Here is a 24,772-nt window from a genome sequence, read left to right as displayed (position 1 = left end):
TACTGGATTGATACCTTGGTTCTCAAACTGAGGGAAATACTTACTGCTACTGTGATGCATCACCCTTTCCTCTTCAAGGGAAAAACCAACGCAAGCTCAAGAGGTAGCAAGCTCCCACTCACTTTCTTGTAAATACAAGCTTCTCCGTAAACTTGTATAAAACCAAATACCTTGATGACCTCATCAAAACATCGATTCCAACTCCGAGATGCTTGCACCAGTCCATAAATGGATCGGTGGAGCTTGCACACTTTGTTAGCATTCTATGGATCGACAAAACCTTTAAATTGCATCATACACAACTCTTCCTTAAGGAAACCGTGAAGGAATGTTGTTTTGACATCCATCTGCCAAATTTCATAATCAAAAGATGCAGCTATTGCTAACATGATTCTGATAGACTTAAGCATCGCTATGGGTGAGAAAGTGTCATCGTATTCAACTCCTTGAACTTATGAAAAACCTTTTGCCACAAGTCGAGCTTTATAGACGGTGACATTTTCGTCGGCGTTTGTCTTCTTCTTAAAGATCCATTTATTCTCAAATGGCCTTTCGCCCTTCAGGTAATACTTCCAAAGTCCACACTTTGTTTTCATACATGGATCCTATCTCGGATTTCATGGCCTCTAACCATTTGTTAGAATCCGGGCCCACCATCGCTTCTCCATAGTTCATAGGTTCATCGTTGTCTAACAACATAATTGATAAGACATGGTTACCATACCACTCAGGAGTAGTGCGTGCCCTTGTCAACCTACGAGTTTCAATAGCAACTTGATCCGAAGCTTCATGATCATCATCATTAGCTTCCTCTTAAATTGGTGTAGGCTCCACAGAAACATTTTTCTATGTTGCGCTACTTTCTGGTTGAAGTAGAGGTTCAATAATCTCATCAAGTTTTATCTTCCTACGACTCAATTCTTTCGAGAGAAACCCTTTATCAAGAAATGTTTCGTTTATAGCGACAAACACTTTGCCTTCAGGTCTGAGATAGAAGGTATACCCAACTGTGTCTTTTGGGTATCCTATGAAGACGCATTTCCCCGCTTTGGGTTCTAGCTTTTAAGGCTGAAGCTTTTTGACAGAAGCATCACATCCCCAAAGTTTAAGAAATGACAACTTTGGTTTCTTACCAAACCATAGTTCATATGGCGTTGTCTCAACGGATTTTGGTGGTGCCCTATTTAAAGTGAATGCAGCTGTCTCTAATGCATAACCCCAAAATGATAATGACAAATCGCATGCGACATCATAGAACGCACCATATACAATAAAGTACGATTACGACGTTCAGACACACCATTCCGATGTGGTGTTCCACGCGACGTCAACTGTGAAACAATTCCACATTGTCTTAAGTGAGTGCCAAACTCATAACTCAGATATTCTCCTCCTAGATCAGATCGTAGGAATTTGATCTTCTTGTTACGATGATTCTCCGCTTCACTCTCAAATTGCTTAAACTTTTCAAATGTTTCAGACTTGTGTTTCATTAAGTAAATATAACCGTATCTACTTAAGTCATCGGTGAAGGTGAGAAAATAACGATATCCACTGCGCGCCTCAATGCCCATCGGGCCACACACATCGGTATGTATGATTTCCAACAAGTCACTTGCTCGCTCCATTGTTCCGGAGAACGAAGTTTTGGTCATCTTGTCCATGAGGCATGGTTCACATGTATCAAGTGATTCAAAATCAAGTGACTCCAAAAGTCCATCAGCATGGAGTTTATTCATGCGTTTTTACACCAATATGACCTAAGCGGTAGTGCCACAAGAAAGTGGCGCTATCATTACTAACTCTACATCTTTTGGTCTCAATGTTATGGATATGAGTGTCATTACTATCGAGATTCAACATGAACAAACCCCTCACATTGGGTGCGTGACCATAAAAGATATTACTCATATAAATGGAACAACCATTATTCTCTGACTTAAATGAGTAACCGTCTCACAATAAACAAGATCCAGATATAATGTTCATGCTCAATGCACACACTAAATAAAAATTATTCAGGTTCAACACTAATCCAGATGGTAACTGAAGTGAGGTCGTGCCGACGGCGATCGCATCAACCTTGGAACCATTTCCCACGTGCATCGTCACTTCATCCTTCGCTAGCCTTCGTTTATTCCACAGTTCCTGTTTCGAGTTGCAAATGTGAGCAATAGAACCGGTATCAAATACCCATGCACTACTACAAGAGTTGGTGAGGTACACATCAATAACATGTATATCAAATATACCTTGTTTGGCGTTGGCCGCCTTCTTATTGGCCAGATACTTGGGGCAACATCGCTTCCAGTGACCAGTCCCCTTGCAATGATAACACCCAGTTTCCGACTTGGTTCTAGCCTTCGGTTTCTTCACCGGAGGGGCAACTGCCTTGCCACTCTTCTTGGAGTTACCCTTCTTGCCCTTGCCGTTTTTCTTGAAACTGGTGGTCTTATTGACCATCAACACTTGATGTTCTTTCTATATTTCTGACTCAGCGACTTCCAGCATTGCAATCAGCTCAACGACTGATCTATTCATCCCTTGCATGTTGTAGTTTATCACAAAGCTTTTGTAGCTAGGTGGCAGTGATTGAAGAATTGTGTTAGTGATTCCCTCTGGCAGAAGAACATTTCCCAACTCAGCCAGACGGTTAGCATACCCAGACATTCTGAGTATATACTCACTAACAGACCCATTCTCCTCCATTTTGCAAGCATAGAACTTATCGGAGGTCTCATACCTCTCGATCCGGGCATTCTTCTCAAAGATAAACTTCAACTCCTGAAACATCTTATATGCTCCATGATGTTCAAAACGCCTTTGAAGTCCTGGTTCTAAGCCATACAAAATCGCACACTGAACTAATGAGTAGTCATCCAGACGCGACTGTCAGACGTTCAAAACGTCTTCAGCCGCCGGGAAGGGGGGCGCATCACCAAGCGATGCATCAAGGATGTAACTCTTTTAGGAAACCATGAGGACAAGCCTCAGATTATGGGCCTAGTCTACAAAGTTGCCCCCATCATCTTTCATATTAGCTTTCTCTAGGAACGGATTAAAATTCACAGGTGCTACTTCGCGAGCCATTGATCTACAACATAAATTTTGCAAAGATTACTTAGACTATTGTTTAAGATAATGGGTTTAGTTAATCATGTTAAAAACTTCCACTCAAATTGACATCCCTCTAGTCATTTGAGTGACACATGATCCAAATTCACCCACCCAAGTCCGATCATCACGTGAGATGAGCTGGTTTCAATGGTGAAGATCTTCATGCTGATCATATCAACTATATGACTCATGTTTGACCTTTCGGTCTCTTGTGTTCCGAGGCCATGTCTGTACATGCTAGGCTCGTCAAGTTTAACCCGAGTGTTCCGCATGTGCAAAACTGTCTTGCACCCGTTGTATGTGAACGTAGAGTCTATCACACCCGATCATCACGTGGTGTGTCGAAACGACGAACTTTCGCAACGGTGCACACTCGGGGAGAACACAATTTTATCTTGAAATTTTAGTGAGGGATCACCTTATAATGCTACCGTTGTCCTAAGCAATACAAGGTGTATAAAAAGGATTAACATCACATGCAATTTATAAGTGACATGATATGGTCATGAACTTGTGCTTTTGATCTCCATCTCCAAAGCACCGGCATGAACTTCATTGTTACCGGCGCCACACCATGATCTCCATCATCATTATGTCCATCATTGTGCTGCCATCGAGGTTGTCACGCCATCTATGCTTGTATTACTATTGCTACTGGTTTAGCGATAAAGTAAAGCATCACTAAACGCCCAAAAATTAAAGACAACCCTATGGCTCCTGCCGGTTGCTATAGCATCGACATGCAAGTAGATATTAACTATTACAACATGATCATCTTATACATCAAATATATGACATCATGTCATTGGCCATATCATATCACAACATACCCTGCAAAAACAAGTTAGAAGTTCTCTAATCTGTTGTTGCATGTTTTACGTGGCTCCTATGGGTATCTAGCAAGAACGCTTCTTACCTACGCAAAAACCACAACGGTGATATGCAAGTTGCTATTTAACCTTCTACAAGGACCGCCTCTGTCGATTCCGATTCAACTAAAGTAGACACCTGTCAGCCATCTTTATGCAACAAGTTGCATGTTTGTCGATGGAACCGGTCTCTCGTATGCGGACAAGTAAGGTTGGTCCGGGCCGCTTCATCCCACAATACCGCTGAATCAAGAAAAGACTAAGGAGGGCAGCAATCTGAATATCAACGCCCACAAAGTCCTTTGTGTTCTACTCGAGATGTCATCTACGTATAGACCTAGCTCATGATGCCACCGATAGGGAACGTTGCATGGGAAACAAAAAATTTCCTACACACATACAAGATCTATCCATGGTGATGGCCATCTACGAGAGGAGAGATCGGATCCACATACCCTTGTAGATCACTAAGTGGGAAGCGTTAAGAAACGTAGTTGATGTAGTCGAATGTCTTCGGGATCCAAGTCGCAAGCCGTCCCACGATCCATTCACGATCTAGCATCGAACAGACGACACCTTCACGTTCAGCACACGTACAACTCGATGATGTTCTCCGCCTTCTTGATCCGGCAAGAGGGAGTGGCGAGGTAGATGAATTCTCTGAAAGCACGACGACGTGGCGGCGGTGTTGGTGGAGCGGATCCGGCAGGGCTTCGTCGTGCACTACCGAATCAAACAAGAGGTGGACGAACTAGTGGAGGGAGAGAGAGTTGCGCCCTGGCTTGGGATCGGCTGCCTCTCTCCTCTCCACTATATATAGGAGGGATCCAAGGGGTGATGCCCTAGGGAACATCCCTAGGGTTGGCCGGCGGCGCACAAGAGGAGGAGTCCTCCTCCAATTTGGTTTGGTGGAGGCGCTAGGAGGACTCCTCCTCCTAGTCGGTTTCCTCCGTACCTCCTCAATTCGGGTGCATAGGCCCATGGGGCTGGCCGCCCAGCCCACGAGGGGCTGGTGCGCCACCTCTTAGGCCTATGTGCCCCCCGGGTGGGTGGCCCCTCCGGGTGAACCTCCGGAACCATTCGTCACTCCTGATACTTTACGAGCAGTGCCCGAAACCTTTCCAGAACCCAAATACCTCTTTCCTATATATCAATCTTCATCTCCGGACCACTCCGGAACTCATCACGACGTCCGGGATCTCATCCGAGACTCTGAACAACCTTCGGTTACCAACATACATAATTCAACTATACCGAAACGTCATCGAATCTTAAGTGTACAGACCCTGTGGGTTCAAGAACTATGCAGACATGACCAAGACACTCTCTGGTCAATAACCAACAGCGGGACTTGGATGCCCATATTGGCTCCTACATATTCTATGAAGATCTTTATCGGTTGAACCTCTATGTCAATGATTTAGTTAATCCCGTATGTTGTTCCCTTTGTCCATCGGTATGTTACTTGCCCGGGATTCGATCGTCGGTATCTCCATACCTTGTTCAATCTCGTTATCAGCAAGTCTCTTTACTCGTTCCGCAATACAAGATCTCGTGACTAACTCTTTAGTCACATTGCTTGCAAGCTCACTGCGATGTTGTATTACCGAGTGGGCCCTAGAGATACCTCTCCGTCATATGGAGTTACAAATCCCATTCTCGATTCACGCCAACCCAACAGACACCTTCAGAGATACTTGTGGAGCACCTTTATAGTCACCAAGTTATGTTGTGACGTTTGATACACACAGGCATTCCTCCGGTGTCCGGGAGTTGCATGATCTCATGGTCAAAGGAACAGATACTTGACATGCAAAATACAATAGCAATAAACTGACACGATCACATGCTACGTTCGTAGTGTGGGTCTTGTCCATCACATCATTCTCCTAATGATGTGATCCTGTCATCAAATGACAACTCTTGTCTATGGTCAGGAAACCTTGACTATCTTTGATCAACAAGATAGTCCATTAGAGGCTTACTAGGGACATTGTGTTGTCTATGTATCCACACATGTATTCGAGTTTCCAATCAATACAATTCTAGCATGGATAATAAACAATAATCTTGAACAAAGAAACATAATAATAACTATTTTATTATTGCCTCTAGGGCATATTTCCAACAAGAATTGGGGCCAATATTCGAAGGCCTGAGATTGAAGAAGTGAGAAGGTCCCTGAAGAATTTTGAGCCGGACGGTCAAAAACCTCTGCGTAAATGATCAGTGAAAACAACAACTTCTCCTTGTTGACGCTGCGGGTAAGGCTCTTCTTTGGGAGTTTGCCAGTTTATCTCCTTTCGAGCCGACAAGAATCCTTGACTCACAAGGTTTTCCAAAGTAAGGTGTTGGGCGGTACCTGGCCCAATTACAAGCCTTGGAGTTCTTGAGGGGCATTAGGCGGTATGAAACGGCTACAAGGATGGTAAAACAATAAGGTGTTGCACGATACTAGCAGCAGACTACAGTCGTTATTCAAGGGGTGTTTAAGCGGCCAAAACTATTACAAAACAGTGTTCTAAGCCGACAAACGCTACAACAAGGTGTTTTAAGCCAACAGCAATAACTAAAAGATTTTGAAAGGTAAACTCCATGGGGACTTAGCAGAAATTCTTCACAAATAAGTTGCAACAAGCGACATCTCTTTCGATGGATCTAAATAAAGCGCGAAAAATAGGAATACACGTTCAACACCGACAGGATGCCTGGAGTTCAAGACATTTGCACAGGGTCTCCTAAAAAGAGTCTCATATCAGGTCTATGCGTAGAAGATGTCGAGCGGAGGCCGCGGCAAACCTATGGATGCATAAGGTATGAGAAGTTTGTGGATCTGCAAAGCGATTATTTGATGAACTTGATGGACACAATATGAACACCGCTAAAACCTACTGATGAATCTACAAACCCTAGTAAGGAGGAATGCGTACCTGATTCGTTGAAAGAGAAAAGTGATGACCGTGTGCACCCCTTCGAATACGAGGAAGATCGAGTAACATAGGCGACGCGGTCAGGAAGGTCGAGTCAACGTATTCGGAGCTTTGGTGTGCGCAGTAATGGGGAAGAACGTGAAGGAGAAGAAGAAAGGAAAATATGCTGCAGAGGTTCGCCACGTCTATTTATAAGGAAGGGGGGGATTGAAATGGAATGATCGGAGGAAATTAGTGGCTGAGTTTACAATTAGGTTTTTACACGAGTACAGATTTAGTGCTATTTTTTGGAAAGATTCGCTATGATGGCTTGGACGACATCGGTTAGCATGATGACATCATAAGAATACAGACTGAAAAAGCGTAAGTCTCAGCTAATGAGAAATGACCCGACATAGTCTTGACCCGGATTTGCATTTTATTTCACGGATAAAGGGCCAAAGATTGCCTGCTCATAGTTTGACCAAGGAAGCTTGACATGAACAAAGTTCAAATCAACATGAGACCTAATGTTAAGGATATGACCCTGCGACATAACCCACCATTTGGATCGGGCTAGGCCGTAGGCGGTTGAAGAAACATATGCTCGATGGTACGTACAGATGATAGAAAGGACAACAAGAAGACTTACCAAGTGAGCCGTCAGACGGGCCGGGCCGGTGCCTAAAGATGACGACTCATGGGCCACGAGGTGGAAGACACGAGAAGCTTTTCTAATTTGAAAACAAGATAAGGTAAAATTGTAATAGATCACGAGACATAATACGACTCGGAATCTTGTAAACCCGAGGCCTCGACCTGTATATAAAGAAGAGCCCTTGGGATTAAAAAGATAGGCAAGAAATTCTGAAGAGCTACATCAACTATTTCACATCCTTATAATCAGATCACTGTTAATTTAGAGCATCTTCAACAGATGTCCAAAAACTGCTCCGCGCGTTAAAAGATTCTTTTTTGGGCGCCGGACAGCTCCACCTGACGCTGCAAAACAATGCGTGCACTAAACACTTTTGTGCACGAGCTTAAAAACGTTATCGCGTGCAGCATATTTGGTGCGCCGGCTTGCGTACGCATCAAACTCGCTGTTGCTTTCAAGATGATTGCTACTGGTAATTTTGATAGATCACCTTATGGTGTCCTAGTGTTAGAAATTAAGAGTTTACTTTTGAATAGGGAGGTTTCTTTCCTTAAGATTAGTCGAGAACAAAATAGAGTTGCACATTGCTTAGCGAACTTTGGTTGTAGTGGTGATAGCACTGCATGTTGGCTGGGTAGACCACCTCCATGTATCACTATGCTGGTTGCTGAGGATTGTAAGTCTGTACAAGTTTAATAAAATCTCCCCGTTCTTCGCAAAAAAAAAACTCTAAGCTGCAACAGGTGGGGCCGCTGGATCGGGCTGGATTGGACGGCGTACTAGCACGCGTCTATTGAAGATGTTCTGGTTCCCGCGCTTTAAAAAAGCTATAACAATGTGCTAAAAAAATTATTGGACACTGATTTTTGCGTTACTGTTGGAGATATTCTTAGACACAGAACATCATCGTAGACAAGAAACTCTCGAGAGCTAGTTCATCCACTCGGCGCACACCGTGTCCGCCCTTCTGGAACAGACCGCCGAAGCTCCGAGAAAAGAGCACGGACAGAAATGGCCACGCGGCCACCCGTCTTCTCCACTCTCACAACATCCTTCTCCCCCTCCCCACCCCTTCTCCTACGCCGCCTCAAAACCCTAACCCGCGCGGTTGCGTCCTCCGCCCCGCAGCCCATGGCGTCGTCTCCTCCCACGAAGAAGGCAAGCAAGCGCGCACCCTATCCCTTTCCCCACCCCCATGGCGTGGCGTCTTGTGGTTCTCTAACTGCGGCGGATGCTGCAGGTGCTGGTGCCGATCGCGAACGGGTCGGAGCCGATGGAGGCTGCAATCATCATCGACGTGCTGCGCCGCGCGGGGGCGGACGTCGCCGTTGCCTCCGTCGAGCCCGGGGCCACGCAGGTCGCCGCATCCTGGGGCGTCAAGCTTGCCGCCGACGCACTCCTCGCCGACCTTGCCGAAGCTGATTTTGACCTTATCTCGCTTCCCGTGAGTCACATACACCGTCCCCTTGCCTGTACCTGCTAACTCCGTGTCGAACCAAATGTGGTTATTGTGGCTGGGGGTTTCGGACCAACGATTTAGGGCCTCTTTGATTCATAGGATTGTAAAAACACAGGAATAGGAAAAACTTAGGATTGAAATGGCATGTCCATTGGATCCTTATAGGGTTTGAGTTTGTTTGATTGCGTCACGGGGAAAACAAAGGATTTCTTTCAAGAGGTTAGAGTGGATGTTAGAATTCCTGTGAAATGTAGTAAAAATAAATCCTTAGGAAAAAAATCCTACAGGATTCAATCCTACTAATCAAACAATCAACGTAGGAAAGAATTCCTAAGGATTCTAATCCTTCAAAGATCCTATGAGAATCCTTTGAATCAAAGGGGTCCTTATTTGCTTAATTGTTCCCTTTCGTTGACCAAAACCTGGTAATGAAGTGAGCTCTACCGGACCAAAATTAGATGAGTTGGTACTGTAAAGTAGTGGTGATAAACAGTCTAGGTCTGTGCATTTGGTAGTGTAATGAAGGTATGATATGCTTATATACATTGCAAATTTTACCGATGACCTTTCTCAATCCAGTTTAGGGATCATCAGACGAGCTACAACTTTATACATAAGAAATGCAACTCTATTTTCGATTCCCAGTTTAGGAGGATAGGTGTCCGCTGTGTCACTAACTTGCTATTTCGAGCTCATTACCTGTGTTGTTCTGGATTCGTTGCCTTAGACTATTATTCGTGGAGAGAACATCATGGTGTTTATGACATCCGTCTCAAGTTTGTTGTTACTGAATCAATTATGTTATATATGTTTCTGTGTGTAGTCTTTGCAGCTCTCAACCAAAAATAAACTAAATCAGAAACATTACCAGTTAATCTTTTTGTTCAAGAATTGACCCATCTATTTGTTTGCTATGATATCATGGGTTTCTGTTTACTAAAATCTGTTGGGAGTGTTGGTATCCATGGACTTTGTTGCTTCATTCTGACCTTTTGGTTTATTGTGGCCCTGTTCTGTTCAGGGAGGGATGCCTGGGGCTTCCACCTTTAGAGACTGCAAAGTTTTGGAGAATATGGTTAAAAAACATGCAGAGAAGGGCAAGCTTTATGCTGCAGTATGTGCTGCACCAGCTGTGGCACTGGGAGCTTGGGGTTTGCTCAATGGATTAAAGGTTACAATTTTACCCATTATTCATTTTTCGCATGCTTTGTATTATCAGCTCATTTGAGTGTTTGTGATAGGCAACTTGTCATCCGTCGTGCATGAACAAACTTCCTTCAGAGGTGCAAGCTGTAGAATCAAGGGTACAGATTGATGGGAATTGTGTGACTAGCCGTGGGCCAGGAACAACCATGGAGTATTCTGTTGTTTTGGTTGAACAACTGTATGGCAAAGAAAAGGCCGATGAAGTTGCCAGGCCAATGGTAAGAATCATTTTTAGCGTTCTCTTAGATGTCCATTGCAAAAAAGTTATCCTTTTGTTTTCCACATGCTCCGTGGTCCTCTACTGGGAAGTTTTGCAGTGCTATGTTGCCTCTTCATGGTAAAATAATCATGCCAGTTTGTTTCTTGATAGGCCTAGGCATAGTCCTGCAGTTTTTGTACTATGTAGGGAAGAAATTTTGTTCACTATCTTGTTTTGTATTTTATGCTTCACCCTGCAAAATTGATAAAACCAGATTTATCTCTTCTCATGTCCTCAGATATCATTCACATTGCACCTTCATAAAATAATTACAAGTACTTACTCTGGGCAAAATAGCTTTAGTCTTATGTGACATCATTATCTGTCTAAAGACGCTATTATTCAGTTTTGGCAGCTGATGAAATTTTTCATTTTAATTTTAGCTGTATGTTAAAATTGGGTAAATTCTATTTAGAACCAGTGCCATTGTGGGAACACAAACCACTCTTTTGGCTTTAAAACTGTAGATCATCATCCTTACTGAAACTGGTTATTAATCGGCTTATTGAATTATGTATGCTTTTTGTTTGTAAACTTTCTGCATTCTGGTTCTGTATTGAATGGTTTAACAGATTGTTTTCCTTCTGTTTGCCAAAAAAAAAAGAGATTAGTTTCTGTCTGATGTTTGCTTTCTGTTAGTGCCTTGCAAGGTTGTCCTGCCTTTGTTCTACCTAGGTGTATTTATACTCATATTTCTGCAGCAGTTGTTTATACATGTCAACTAAGTGATTTGTCCTTTTAGGTTATGCGTCCCCAGCATGGTGCAGAGTTTTCAGTGAAGGAGCTGAACTCAATCAGTTGGAATGTTGGAGAAAATCCTCAAGTATGCATTGTTCATTATGAAAATCTGATCATTCCGCATTTATTTGATCTATTTTTATGTCATCAGAGTTGCTGTAAATGTGATTGTTGGTGAAATCATTCAAGTATCGTAGACTACACAGTAGAACAGGGCAAACAAGTAAAGTTCATTAATGCAAAGGTAGGATGAGGTATTAAAAATGTGACTAGGCAAATCAAGCTCCTTAACTACAAAGGTGGAATTGGGCACTATGGGTTTTATCTGTGGAAGCATGGTTCTTGGATTTGAAGCACCGATACATCCAGAAGTGTCGTGGCCACGCGCCGATACGGCGATACACATGACACAACCGTGATACACGTCTGTAGCGCCCCTGGACCGACACTGTGCATATCTAGCACCTTTCCTAGCATCCACACAATTCGATCCTAGGTCGCCCACACCGACTCTTTGCCTGCTGCCTCGTCCATCAGCTCGTCGGTGTCGCTTCCCTCTGGAGAGCTAAGCTAGTTGGCAAACCAACCTGTATCCGGTTGGCTTGATAGGCCTGCCAGCCGGTCGCAATGCCCGACATCTCCTGCTTCTTTTTGGTGGAGAGGCTGTCTCACAATGCTTTCCAGCTCGAGGCCATGGCGTGCGTGGTGCATAAAGGAGGCCGTGAGGGAGGTGTGGTGTGGATCTTGCAGGGGCCTGGCCACGTATAGGTCACATATAAATTGCGGGTGTCGGCTAGGCTAGCCGCACTATGTATTAATGCCGGCTGGCGGACAGACGGGCGGCGTTTGCATGTGGGTCAACGTTGGAGATGCCCTTATGCATCGTTCTCAAGGAAAGGGATATGTTTGGGTTATGCGGGAAGTGCTAAGCATTCTATAGAGACACGCTACAGCTTGCATCTACTGGGGATAATGAATACACTACCTTCCATTTCCCCTTGCACCTCCCACGAGGAAGAATCCACAAGGCACTCACACGGTTGGCAATTTTATTGAGAGTTAAAGATGTATTAAGATCTAGCAACTAACAAGTTTAAGGGTGCGCAAATTTTAACAATTATCAATTGAAATTAGTTCTATGATCAAATACAGAATCTCCAAGCCGTCCATAACCGTTGGCACAGCGAATAGATTTAACCCTGGAGGGGTGCACCAAGTTATCCATACACGTTCGTTAGTTCCTTGAAGACGTGTCGCTGTACGAAGTAGTCTCCAGCGTTCGCATCGTGCGCATCCTCTCCTCTGCAAGTGGTGGCGATAACATTGAGGGGATGTAGGGAGTTGGGCGCTAGGGTTTCCAGGAGGGCTAGGTCGTGCCTTACAACTGTCTGCGGTAGATGAACAGTGTAGGGCTGGACTGCTGGCGCTGTACTGCTATGTGACACCATCGTGGGCAGTTTAGATAGAATCACCCAATGGGCCGGGCCCAAAAGAAACAATGCTTTGTGCAGGGTTTAATAATTAGCAGATTTGGCCCCGGATTAAAAACAGCTTTGAGGGCTCAATAATTCCAATTTTTTTTTTTTGGTGTAACCTCACAGGACCAATTCCAAGCCACACAAAATAATCAATATGGTTTGTGGACCCATTTATATTACATATGAAATTAAATCCATATAAATTAACATTATGGTTTAATCCGGAAGTCCAAAAATATTCCTTTAATCCCTAAAAATTTGGGAAGGCCCACATAATAAATTATAAGCCTCTTGCCGAAATATTTAGGGTTTAGGAAGGCATTTTGGACATTGGGCAAAATTTAGGGTTTTAGCCCTTGAAGAAAAATGTTAAGAGTTTTATTAAATCTTATATTTAAAAGAAATATGATGCTTATGCAATGCTTATGACATGAACATGACACACAGTTATTTACTAAGGACAGTGTTGGTCTTGAGCTGTTTTAGTGTATCCTAAGGTATCATGATTTTTAATTTTACGAAAAAGGAAATGAATCTGATACGCCGGGGTACAGGGATGACGGGAGTGCAGCCTGAGACAGTAGAAGCCCACTCATAACCCTAGACAGGTACATACGAGTACCGGCCCTCCATATCCTCGATCGAAAGATCAGCGTTTTGATCCAGTCTCTTGACAAGGTCCTTTGCATGCCTGGAGTCGCCTTCACCTTGGTCGCCGCCTCCGCCTGGAGTTGCTGCCGCCGCCGCGCGTTGCTTAGAGCCTGTTTGGAACCTCTCCGCTCCACCAAATCTGCTCCAGTATTTCTGATTCCATGGAGCCGTGGAGCTCGGTTTTAGCCACTCCATGAAAATGAGCTGCAGGCTGTTCTGCTCCACTCTTTTGACTCTGTGGAGTTGGTGCGTACGGCGCCGCTCCATCCGCTCCGGGAGCGCAGTTGAGGAGTAGAGAGGATCCGAACAGGCTCTTAATCTCCGTCAGCAGCAAGCAAAGTAACTTTCTGCAGCTGGCCAGCTTGCTGCCGTCTGCCGCTCCTGCTGCGTGCTAGTTGGTGCTGCCTCCCCTGTGCTCCTCTATTTATTGCTGAGTGGCTGAGTTGGTGCTGAGCTGCTGTTGTTGCCGCCTTGCTGTCTAGCAATTAGTCACGAGTCATGACTGGCGACATTTTTTTACATGGCGGCTGCTGACGAGCTGTTGCTGCTGGTCCTAGCCATGTTTTTTTTATGCAGCTCCGGAGTCCTGAGTTGCTGTTGACATTCAAAACAAAGGGTTGCTGCTGACCTGTTGTTGTTGCTGTCTTTATTAATTGGGCAGTAATCTGATGGGGCAACATATTGACCTCATTTCACATCTCAAAATTAATTTTGTCATTATTACATGGCATTTTATTAATTATTTGTATATACTTGCTGCATCAGCGTATTGCTGTTTCTAGAAATTGACCTATCCCGTGTCCCCATTTCCGTGTCACAGTATCAGTTTTGCCGTATCGGTGCCTCATAGGTTCTTGGTGCAAACATTGTTCCTTATGGTAGAGAATTCATTGTGTGCTTTCTAAGGCTTGACCACTAGGTTTTGATAGGTCGATGATGAGGACAGGTGTATTGAGTATCTCAGCTGTTCTGTATGAGATGATCTCTTTCAGAAATTTGACTTTCTAGCTTGGTTTGTGCATATGGAGGGAGGGATGAAAACGGTAGCCGCTAGCATAGCGCACACGAACCCAAAGGCAATTTATTTAGCGTATGACTAAGATTAAATCATACTCCCTCCGTTCCTAAATATAAGTCTTGTTAGAGATTTCACTAGGGGACTATATACGGATGTATATAGGAGTGTAGATTCACTCATTTTGCTCCGTATGTAGTCCCCTAGTGAAATATCTAAAATGACTTATATTTAGGAATGGAGGGAGTAGAAGCCACTGGATGCAATTAAAAGCTACTCCTTCCGCCCCAAAATAAGTGTGCTGATTTAGTACAAAGTACAAAGTTGTACTAAATCAGCGACACTTATTTTTGGACGGAGGGAGTATTTTTCAATCAACAATCAACTCATTAAATATTTGCTTTCTTCTACAGTATTTTTTTCTTCATTTTACTACATGTTGAGTTCCAACTGTATAGTGCTGCATTCACAGTTCAAGATCTCGCTCTCCTGCTGCAGATTCTCGTACCAATTGCTAATGGCACAGAGGAGATGGAGGCAATTATGATAATTGACATTCTTCGAAGAGCGAAAGCAAATGTTGTCGTTGCATCTTTGGAAGGCACTTTGGAGATTGTTGCATCGAGGAATGTGAAGATGGTTGCTGATGTGCTGTTGGATGATGTCCTTAAGCAGCAGTACGATCTCATTTTATTACCTGTAAGTTCCATACATCACTTTTGACCATTAATAACGTTAGCACTCCATATATCATATGGCCTCACGTTTTTATATTTTTGATAGGGCGGTCTTGGTGGTGCCCAAGCATACACCAAATCAGATAAGCTGGTTGGTCTGATCAAGAAGCAAGCCGAGGCAAACAAACTGTATGGAGCAATATGTGCCTCCCCAGCAATTGCCCTTGAGCCACATGGCCTGCTGAAGGTATAGCGTGCGACAAACATTAAGCCCTAGGGAAACAGACATACTGAAACGGTTCTATAACTTGCACAACACCTTTTACACCAGGGAAAGAAGGCTACATCCTATCCTGCTATGTGGAGCAAACTCGCGGACCAAAGCGAATGCGAGAACAGAGTCGTCGTCGATGGCAACCTGATCACTAGCCAAGGTCCAGGCACTTCCATGGAATTCTCGCTTGCCATCGTGGAGAAGCTCTTTGGAAGGGAAAGGGCTCTCGAGCTGGCCAAAGCAATGGTTTTCGTGTGAGTTGTGTTGCTACTAGAGGGTGACACTGTTTGTGAATATACTAGGGGATGCTGTGTTAGCTGGTGGTTTTTTGCTTCTCACTACAATAACGCAACAGCTCGTAATGGATGGAAATGCAATAAAGAGTTCAGATGAATACGATGCAGTTACGAATGCCACGCCTTCTGAGAAACATGTTTAGTCGCTCGACTTTGTGGAGCTTGTCGTGGCTTGTAATCGCAGACGTATTTATCAGCTACTCAGGATAAGCTTGTGCAATTTTCTACGACAACATTAACCAATTGAACCTGAACTCTGGAAGCAGAGTTTTAGTCTGAGAGTATCAACTTCTCTTCAGCCCCTTCTTCTGCGGGATGCAGTTTCATTTCGACATCAACAACAACAAAGACACCGGCATCTTAATCCGAATTTGGGTCACCGTCAACAGAGCAAGAGAAGAAGAAAAGCAAGAATCGCAACGGGAATCATAATACGCTCTGATAAATTGCCCAGTTATTTACATCAACACCCAGGCCCCGCATACCAACTGATGAGCACCAGCCGCAGGGAGCCCGAGCCTAAGAACAAATAAAAGAATACAACGACAACGATAATAACCAAGTCATAGACCATATATACACACGAACACGAGCCTAGCACCTTGACATGGCACAAAGGGCGTAAAGCAGCCTCGGCGCCGAAAAGCGAATCCCGCGAGCATCCGCCACCCATTCTCTCCATCTTCCCCGAGTATCTCCCGGGATCCCATGTGCGCGCGCGTCACAAAACGGGAACCTTTCCCTCCCTCTCGCATGCCGTATTTACACGCCGTGCCCGTCCACAAGCCCAGCCCACGAGGACGAGGGTACTGCGTGGGTAGTGCCTTCCACATCGCAAAGACGAGCTTTCTCTCTGGCCTACACCATACATGCTCTCCTTTTGCCTCCTGCAACGGGAAAAAAGGTGGAGCTGTGAGTTGTGACCAAGTGTTTCAGACTTCCAGACCGCCTTGCGGCGTGCATGTCATGTACTCTATCACGTATGCATGATCAGATATGTACGCACATTATATACATACTATATACATTTCTTATGTGGTAGGAAAGGGAAGGGCATGTGAAATGGGAAAGCGTCTTTCTTTCTCTCTCTCTCTCTCCTGGATATAAAGGGCTACCACATGGCACGGGAAAGCAGGTTGTGTCATCTGTGATAAGATGGCGTGCAAGGGGGGCCCATGGCCGGCATACCTCCAAATGGTGCACCACCTCCGCCCTTTCGGCCTGCAAAAGTCAAGGCCATTTTGCTTGCATGCATATGGCCGCGCTCCCGGCCGCTTTTGCTATCCCAGTAAGAAAGCCTGGGAGGTGAGCAGGATGGCCAGCGCTGAGAGGAGGCACAGCCTGGTCATGTCCTTCCCAACACCCTGCGTATCACAAAAGGTGAACACATGTCAGTTCATACAACTAATAAATATGGTAAAACAAGCATCTCCATCTTTAAAAAACCACACTTCTCAAAATGCAGCCATGAATTAATAGTAATATGCCCGCGCGGTCTTTCGGTGAAAACTAATCATGTTTGTTCATCCAGCTGCTTTCGATGATCTCCGGCCGTGACTAATTATCAACCATCATTTTTTGCTCCACTAACAGCATATACATTTGGGTGGAGAAGAAGAATCGCATATGCACCTAACGCTGATTTGTGCAATCATGGAAGTTTGGCCCCTCGGGAATACTAAACCGTGCGATAAGTGTGCGGGAAAGGAACGCTTTGGAATCATTCCTTCTTCTTTGTGTGCACAAATGCGCAAGGAATATTTAGAAATCTCTTCTCCTTGGCGATGAGATGAGACGAGATGACTATATACTGAAAAGAGCGAACGGCCTTGCCATACAAGACCTGATTGACTCGTGAAGTTTCCTCGAAGACACGAGTGTGAACTCAAAGCGCGCGTCGTGGTGCTTGCAAAGTTGCAAAGGCTAGCTGATTATTCCTTTTTGTTGGTTGCAAGTATTACTAGATATGATCCCTTCCTAGGTCATGCTTTCTTGGTGCCTTTTCCCCCCCTTCTAAGTGGAGTGATCTGATGATCGTTGCAACCTAGTAGCACTTTAAGTGTAAGCAAGGGGAAAGAATAACTCTGCAATTCAGCTAGGTCACCTGGAAGGAAAACTGCTGCCCAGGACACTAGCTAGCTGCGTGCGTGTGCTGCTCGGAGTCGGAGGTTATAGTTTCTTTACTTGCAAGGGTGGCATTTTTTTTTTTTTTTGACTAGAGCCAAGGTTGGTATATATGTTGATCTCTCAACCGTCCCATGCATGCATGCAGATGAAAGTGAATAGTTTGGTACGTGCATGGACATCATGGAGCACTAGCCACTTTCGTTTAGATAAGAAGGGTGCTTTTGTACAGTAGTGTACGATTCTAGTAAAGTCCAGCTTGGACCAACAGTGATCCACATGTGCATTGCACCCTTGGTTGACGTTGCTGTGGCCTGTGGGGAACACATTACACATGCATGCATATCTTTACCACTGTGCATGCCTAGCTATCATATCTCTGACTGACCCAAAAAGATGTGATCCCGATAGATATGCTGAAGGTACCACGTACTAGTACCAGTTCTCTGATGTCACAGTTGGTTGGTTGGTTCCATCTTCCATGGAAGAATCGATTTGCACATATATATAGTACGTAGAATTTGAAGGAAGGATGAAGGGCGGCAGAGTATATATATACTGACCGTGGTGGGTGGCGCGGAGGAGGCTGCGAGGGAGAGGGATGCCGCCGACGTGGTCTGCTGCTGCGCGAGGCCGACGTTGTAGACCATCCGTCCGTCTGGCTGGTAGAGTCCGTAGTTCCTCTCGGAGGTTGGTCCGGGCTTCATGTCCTCGTTGAAGAGCGCGAAGAGGTAGACCTCGATGCGCTGGCGCGGGCGCAGCGGCGTGCCCTCGTTGCTCACCTGCCGCACCAGCAGGTTCCGGTTGTATGCGCGCGCGTTCTCCACGGTGGCTCCCACCTCGTCGGCGTCGCCCTTGGACGGCCACCCCGTCTCCGACACGAACACCGGGATCCCGCCGTAGCCCAGCCTCGCCGCCGCGAAGCTCACCGCGTCCACCTGCGCGTACAGCATGCTCGTGTACTGCAGGTGCGTGTATGGGTCCACCGCCCCCACGTGGTACGGGTCCGACAGCGCGTACGACAGGGACACGCTGCACGCACTCACGTGGCATCCACGTCAGAAAGGGACGTTGAAACGTGTGTAGGATGAAACGTGGCAAAGAGGACTTACTTTGCGGGGTCGGCCTTGTAGGCGAAGTAGGGGTAGGCGTTGATCCAGAAAGGGGCGTTGGTGTCGGCGAGGAAGCGGAGGAAGGGGAGCATGAGGGCGGCGCACTCGGGCGTGAAGGCGCCCTGCGACGGCGGGTAGGAGTTGGCGAGCACGCCGAGGGAGCTGGCGGTGGAGACGTGCACGTAGCCGTCCATGCCCAGCTGGGCCAGCGCGGCGTGCAGGTTGCGCATCGCCGGGACGAGGCTGGCCTTGAGCGCCGCGTCGTCGTCGGTGAAGACCTCGTTCCCGACGGCGACGCCCGTGACGCGCGTGGCCGGGAAGTAGGGCTTGATGTTGGCGGTGACCCACTGCATGGCCTGGACCGCGCTGGCGGCCATGGGCTGCACCAGGTCGTTGGGCACGGTGACGATGAGCTCGATGCCCGTGCCGCCGAACGCCGCCAGCACCTGCGGGTTGACGTCGTAGATGCGCACCTTGCCGACCCGCAGCGACGACAGCAGCGACACCACCTGCGCCGGCGTCGGCAGGTTGTTGCCCACCTGCCCGTAGTTGATGCCGATCGCCGCGCCGCATTGGAGCACCCAAACCTCTGCACGCACGCACGCACATTCCAAGAAAAAACCTGTCAGCCACACGCTCCGACGCCCGGTCAACCGAATTCGCCGCCAAGGTTTAAGGCATTCATCCACGCATTACCTGAGCAGAGGAGGATGCAGAGGAGAGCGGGGAGCTGCAGGGACGCCGACCTCACCGGCGTCGCAAATGTCGCCATTGCCGCGTCGATCGATCCGATGGCTGGAGCGAGGAGGGAATGAAGGCGAGGGAAGAGGGGGGGAGGGAGAGAGGCAGGAGGGTGCTGCGTATTTATAGACAGGCGGGAGGGGGAGGTGCTGGTGCACCGTGCGGTGGGTGCGGTGGTGGCGGGTGGAGCTAGGCTAGGCTAGGCTAGGCTAGGCTAGGCTAACCGGGCGATAATTCTTTACTTTACTTGGGGTGATCGGCCGGAGAAGACTTTGGAAGCGGAGAGGGGCCTTCCTCCTCCTTCTTCTTCTTCGTCGGGCGGGGAAGGGAAGTGGGTTAATTGGGTTGCCCCTGACGCATTCCGTTCCGTTGCCGTGGCTTGGCTGGGTGGAGTACGTTACGTTTGTGTGCCAGGAGCCCTGCCCGGGACGCAAATGCCCGATGCTCTCCTGCTCGTGCTCGCGCCCGGGCGGACGTGTGAAAGCGAACGGGATGGTTAATTAAAGTGCTTGGTGGCCGAGCACAGTGCATGCCGACTTGAGGCCTCGAGCTCGGGACAGGGAAAGGCTGACAGCCGATGGTCCAAACTGGGCGTCAGTTAAGCTGGTGCCTTTATTTACTGTACCGAAAAGAAGCTCGTGCTTTTGATTATTGTCCGAGGTAGTTAGGTACATATGCATGCATGAAGTAAAAATGTCGTTTTCTTTTACTATGGTGACAGAGGTGAACTGATTAGTTCTTGCCAACCTTGACTCGAATATGTCCCCGTGCATGATGATCTTTCAACTTCACTTTAAAATTGTTTAAACTTTTTAATATTTTAAACTTGTGATTCATCAAGCAAATACATTTGTATATGTTCAAATCATCAAGGAACTAAGAACATAACGATATCCACTGCGTGCCTCGGCACTCATTGAACTGCATAATCAAAATGTATTATTTTCAACAAGTCATTTGCTCATTCGATCTCACTGGAAAAACGAGGCCTCCAGTCATCTTGCCCATGTGGCATGATTTGCATGTCTCAAGTGATTCAAAATCAAGTGAGCCCAAAAGATCCATCTGCATGAAGTTTCTTCATGCGTTTACACCAATACGCATGGTTCACATGTCTCAAACGATTCAAAAACGAGCGAGTCAAAAGATGGATCAGCATGGCGCTTCTTCATGCGTTTTATACCAATATGACTCAAATGACAGTGCCACAAGTAAGTGGTACTATCATTACTACTCCCTCCATCCATATATATAAGGCCTAATGCATTTTTTGAGGCTGTGTTTGACTATTGATAAGATTAATATTATATGAGACGTATAATATAAAAATTGTGTTATTGGAAGCTCCTTTCGCGTATGAATTTGACGGTATGCTTTCTATAACTTGCATGTCATATATTATTTGCTCTAACATGTGGTCAAAGTTAGACTCGAAAAACGCATTAGGCCCTATATATATATGGATAGAGAGAGTACTTAGTATCCTTTTGACATCAATATTACGAACATGCATATCACTACGATCGAGATTCAATAAACCATTTATATTAGGTGCATGACCATTGAAGGTATTATTCATGTAAACAGAGTAACCATTATTCTCTTTAAATGAATAACCGTATTGTAATAAATACGATCCAATCATGTTCATGCTCAACACAAACACCAATCAATATTTAGGTTTGACACTAATCCCGAAGGTAGAGGGAGCGTGCGATGGTGATCATATCAACCTTGGAAACACTTCCAGCACACATCGTCACCTCGCCTTTAGCTAGTCCCCGTTTATTCCGTAGCTTTTATTTCGAGTTGCGAACATTTAGCAACTGAACTGGTATCTAATACCCATGTGCTATTAGGAATACTAGTAAAGTACACATCAATAAAACATATATCTAATATAATTCTGTTGACGTTGCCAGCTAAATCTGAGAATGGTTTTAGAAAAACTGGTCTAAATGGTTTGGTTTTTATACCGGGTTTTGAATGGTTTAGATTATATTGGGCTCACGCTATTTAAGTTTGGTTTGGTTTGGGTTTACACAGAAAGCAGTTTGGATATGAGAGGTTTTGGGCCTAAACCGTTTGGTTTATTTTGGGCTAGAAATTGTGGGTGCAATCCGGTTATTGCCCCGGTGCACGGCTCCACCCCAACCCCATTCACCTGATGCGCCGCCGGCCCACGAGCACAAGGGTCACCATCGCCCCCGCCCCCGCCCCGCAGTCGCCGCCGGCGGCGATGGGCGGCCTGCTGAGCACGTCGGCATCGTCGTCGTCGACCTCCATCTCCCTCGGCCTCGGCTCCCCCGCCGCCACCGCCGACGACGGCTCCCTTAAGTCCCTTGCCATTGACGGGCCCCGCCGCAGCGTGTGCCTGGCCGGCGCCGCCAGCCCGGATACCCCCGCGCTGGCCTCTTCACACGGCGTCGACGCTTCTTCTAGCGCCGGCGGGAAGAGGAACATGAGGCCTCATGTCTCAGCCGGTGCTTCCCCGGATGGTGGGGATTTGGGCGGCGGCGGCGGCAAGGTTAGCACTTTTGGAGGCACTGACGACGGCTCCTGTGTTCGGGGGACGCGCACGAGCTTGCGGTCAGGGTCTTGGCGGCCTGTGGAGCCAGATGCTCCAGCGGAGATGGAGCTCGGACCGGATGGAGGTGGGTCCGAGTCTGGAAGCAAGGTACACGACGAAATGCCGCACCGGTGCGCAGAGGTGGCGGCGAAGCGGCGCAAGGGCATATCATCTCGGCTGGACGACTACATGACTGATTTAAAGAGTAACAGTGTCAACCATTGATCAAATAGTTCTTAACCCATTTGTGTAAACAGTTCCAACCCATAGTTAAAGGATTGGTTTAGTTCAGTTTGGGTAAGAAAAATAACAGGTTTGGTTTTGGTTGGGTGTCAAGCTAGCTCATATGGGTTTGGTTTAGGTTCAGGTTTGAAGCTAGCTCATGTGGGTTTGGTTGAGGTACAGTTCAGGTACCCAACCATTCTCAGATTTATTTCCAGCCTTCTTATCTACCAAGTGTCTAGGGAAGTTCCGGTTCAGTGATCATTCCCCTCATCATAGAAGCACTTAGTCTCGGGTTTGGGTTCAACCTTGAGTTTCTTCATTGGAGTGACAACTGACTAGTCATTCTCGAAGTTTCCCTTCTTCCCCTTTGCCCTTCTTGAAACTAGTGATTTTACTAACCATCAACACTTGATGCTCCTGCTTGATTTCTACCTTTGTGGTGTCAAACATCGCGAATAGCTCAGGGATCATCAACTCTATCCCAGATATGTGATAGTTCATCACGAAGCTCAGTAGCTTGGTGGCAGTGAATTTGGAGAACTATGTCAATTACTATCTTATATGGAAGATCAAATCCCACTGTATTCAAGTAATTGTAGCACCCAGACAATCTGAGCACATGCTCAACGATTGAGTTTTTCTCCCTTACTTTGCACGCAAAGAATCTTGTCGGAGGTCTCATACCTCTCAACACGGGCATGAGCCTGAAATCCTAATTTCAGCTCTTGGAACATCTCATATGTCCCGTGATGTTCAAAACGTCTTGGGCGCCTTGATTCTAAGCCATAAAGCATGACACACTGAACTATCAAGTAGTCATAAAAAACGTGTATGTCAGATATTCGCAACATCCACACATGACACTCGAGGGGTAGCACACCGAGCAGTGCATTAAGGACATAAACCTTTTGTGCAGCAATGCGGACACTCCTCAGTTTACGGACCTAGTCCGCATAATTTCTACCATCATCTTTCAACTTAGTTTTCTCTAGGAACATAAAAAACAGGGAGCTACATCGTGAGCTAATCATCTACAACATAATTTGCAAAGAAATTTTGAATATGTTCATGATAATGAGTTCAATTAATCATATTACTTAAGAACTCCCACTCAAATTGACATATCTCTAGTCATTCGAGTGGTACATGATCCAAATCCACCAACCCATGTCCGATCATCACGTGAGATGAGGTGGCTTCAATGGTGAACATCTTCATGTTGATCATATCTACTATATGACTCATGTTCGACCTTTCGGTCTCTTGTGTTCCGAGGCCATGTCTGTACATGCTAGAATCGTCAAGTTTAACTCGAGTGTTCCGCGTTTGCAAAACTGTCTTGCACGTGTTGTATGTGAATGTATAGGCTATCACACCCGATCATCACGTGGTGTATCAAAACGATGAACTTTCGCAATGGTGCACACTTGGGGAGAACACAATTTTATCTTGAAATTTTAGTGAGGGATCACCTTATAATGCTACCGTCATCCTAAGAAAAACAAGGTGCATAAAAAGGATTAACATCACATGCAAATCATAAGTGACATGATATGGCCACGATCTTGTGCTTTTGATCTCCATCTCTAAAGCACCGACATGATCTTAATCGTCACTGGCACAACACTATGATCTCCATCATTATGCTGCCATCGAGGTTGTCCCGCCAACTATGCTTGTACTACTATAGCTACTCATTTAGCGATAAAGTAAAGCATCACCAAGCGCCAAAATAAATTGAAGAGAACCCTATGGCTCCTGCCGGTTGCCGTAGCATCAACATGCAAGTCGATATTTAACTATTACAACATGATCATCTCATACATCAAATATATCACATCATGCCGTTGGCCATATCATATCACTTGCATACCCTGCAAAAACATGTTAGACGTCCTCTAATTTGTTGTTGCATGTTTTACGTGGCTGCTATGGGTATCTAGCAAGAACGACTCTTACCTACGCGAAACCACATCGGTCATGCACAAGTTGCTATTTAACCTTCTCCAAGGACCGCCTTTGTCAAATCCAATTCAACTAAAGTAGGAGAAACAGACACCCGCCAACCATCTTTATGCAACAAGTTGCATGTCAGTCGATGGAACCGTTCTCTCGTAAGCGTACGAGTAAGGTTGGTCCGGGCCACTTCATCCAACAATAACGCCGAATCAAGAAAATACTAAGGAGTGAAGCAATCTGAATATCAACACCCACAAACTCCTTTGTGTTCTACTCGAGATGTCATCTGCGTATAGACCTAGCTCTGATGCCACTGTTGGGGAATGTTGCATGGGAAACAAAAAAATTTCTATGCACACACAATATCTATCCATGGTGACGACCATCTACGAGAGGAGAGTTCAGATCCACATACCCTTGTAGATCGCTAAGAGGA

At 45.9% G+C, this 24,772-nt stretch overlaps 2 protein-coding genes across 3 annotated transcripts; one reads left to right on the top strand and one right to left on the bottom strand.

Annotated features, from left to right (window-relative positions):
* The first annotated feature begins 8,444 nt into the window (after positions 1-8,444).
* Positions 8,445-15,721, top strand: LOC123407769 (protein DJ-1 homolog A-like). Its single transcript, XM_045100976.1, has 8 exons — positions 8,445-8,711; positions 8,794-8,997; positions 10,034-10,183; positions 10,254-10,436; positions 11,220-11,300; positions 14,858-15,058; positions 15,143-15,283; positions 15,368-15,721. The coding sequence occupies exons 1-8, from the start codon at positions 8,565-8,567 to the stop codon at positions 15,566-15,568; spliced, it is 1,308 nt and encodes a 435-aa protein (XP_044956911.1). The 5' UTR covers positions 8,445-8,564; the 3' UTR covers positions 15,569-15,721.
* Positions 15,722-16,018: 297 nt separating this feature from the next.
* Positions 16,019-19,691, bottom strand: LOC123407770 (glucan endo-1,3-beta-glucosidase 11-like). Of its 2 annotated transcripts, XM_045100977.1 has the most exons (5): positions 19,539-19,691; positions 18,843-19,431; positions 18,294-18,762; positions 16,795-16,970; positions 16,380-16,493 (listed from the first exon to the last, which is right to left on the bottom strand). In XM_045100977.1, exons 1-4 carry the CDS (start codon positions 19,612-19,614, stop codon positions 16,887-16,889), a joined length of 1,218 nt encoding a protein of 405 aa, XP_044956912.1. In that variant the 5' UTR covers positions 19,615-19,691; the 3' UTR covers positions 16,380-16,493; positions 16,795-16,886. The 2 variants fall into 2 exon arrangements, with proteins under 2 accessions (XP_044956913.1, XP_044956912.1); XM_045100978.1 differs by lacking the exon at positions 16,795-16,970 and having other exon boundaries at positions 16,019-16,493; positions 19,539-19,686.
* Between the last annotated feature and the right edge of the window lie 5,081 nt (positions 19,692-24,772).

Source organism: Hordeum vulgare, chromosome 7H (assembly GCF_904849725.1).
Source record: "Hordeum vulgare subsp. vulgare chromosome 7H, MorexV3_pseudomolecules_assembly, whole genome shotgun sequence".
Classification (NCBI taxonomy): domain Eukaryota; kingdom Viridiplantae; phylum Streptophyta; class Magnoliopsida; order Poales; family Poaceae; genus Hordeum; species Hordeum vulgare.
This window is presented reverse-complemented; position numbering and strand designations above follow the sequence as displayed.

Bases quoted from the DNA above. Each gene is read 5' to 3' on its own strand.
- LOC123407769 (XM_045100976.1), top strand. From the start codon at position 8,565: ATGGCCACGCGGCCACCCGTCTTCTCCACTCTCACAACATCCTTCTCC. The intron at 8,998-10,033 runs GTGAGTCACATA...TGTTCTGTTCAG, and splicing joins TTGACCTTATCTCGCTTCCC to GGAGGGATGCCTGGGGCTTC. The intron at 15,059-15,142 runs GTAAGTTCCATA...TATTTTTGATAG, and splicing joins ACGATCTCATTTTATTACCT to GGCGGTCTTGGTGGTGCCCA.
- LOC123407770 (XM_045100978.1), bottom strand. From the start codon at position 19,614: ATGGCGACATTTGCGACGCCGGTGAGGTCGGCGTCCCTGCAGCTCCCC. The intron at 19,432-19,538 runs GTAATGCGTGGA...GCGTGCGTGCAG, and splicing joins CTGCATCCTCCTCTGCTCAG to AGGTTTGGGTGCTCCAATGC. The intron at 18,763-18,842 runs GTAAGTCCTCTT...GAGTGCGTGCAG, and splicing joins TACAAGGCCGACCCCGCAAA to CGTGTCCCTGTCGTACGCGC.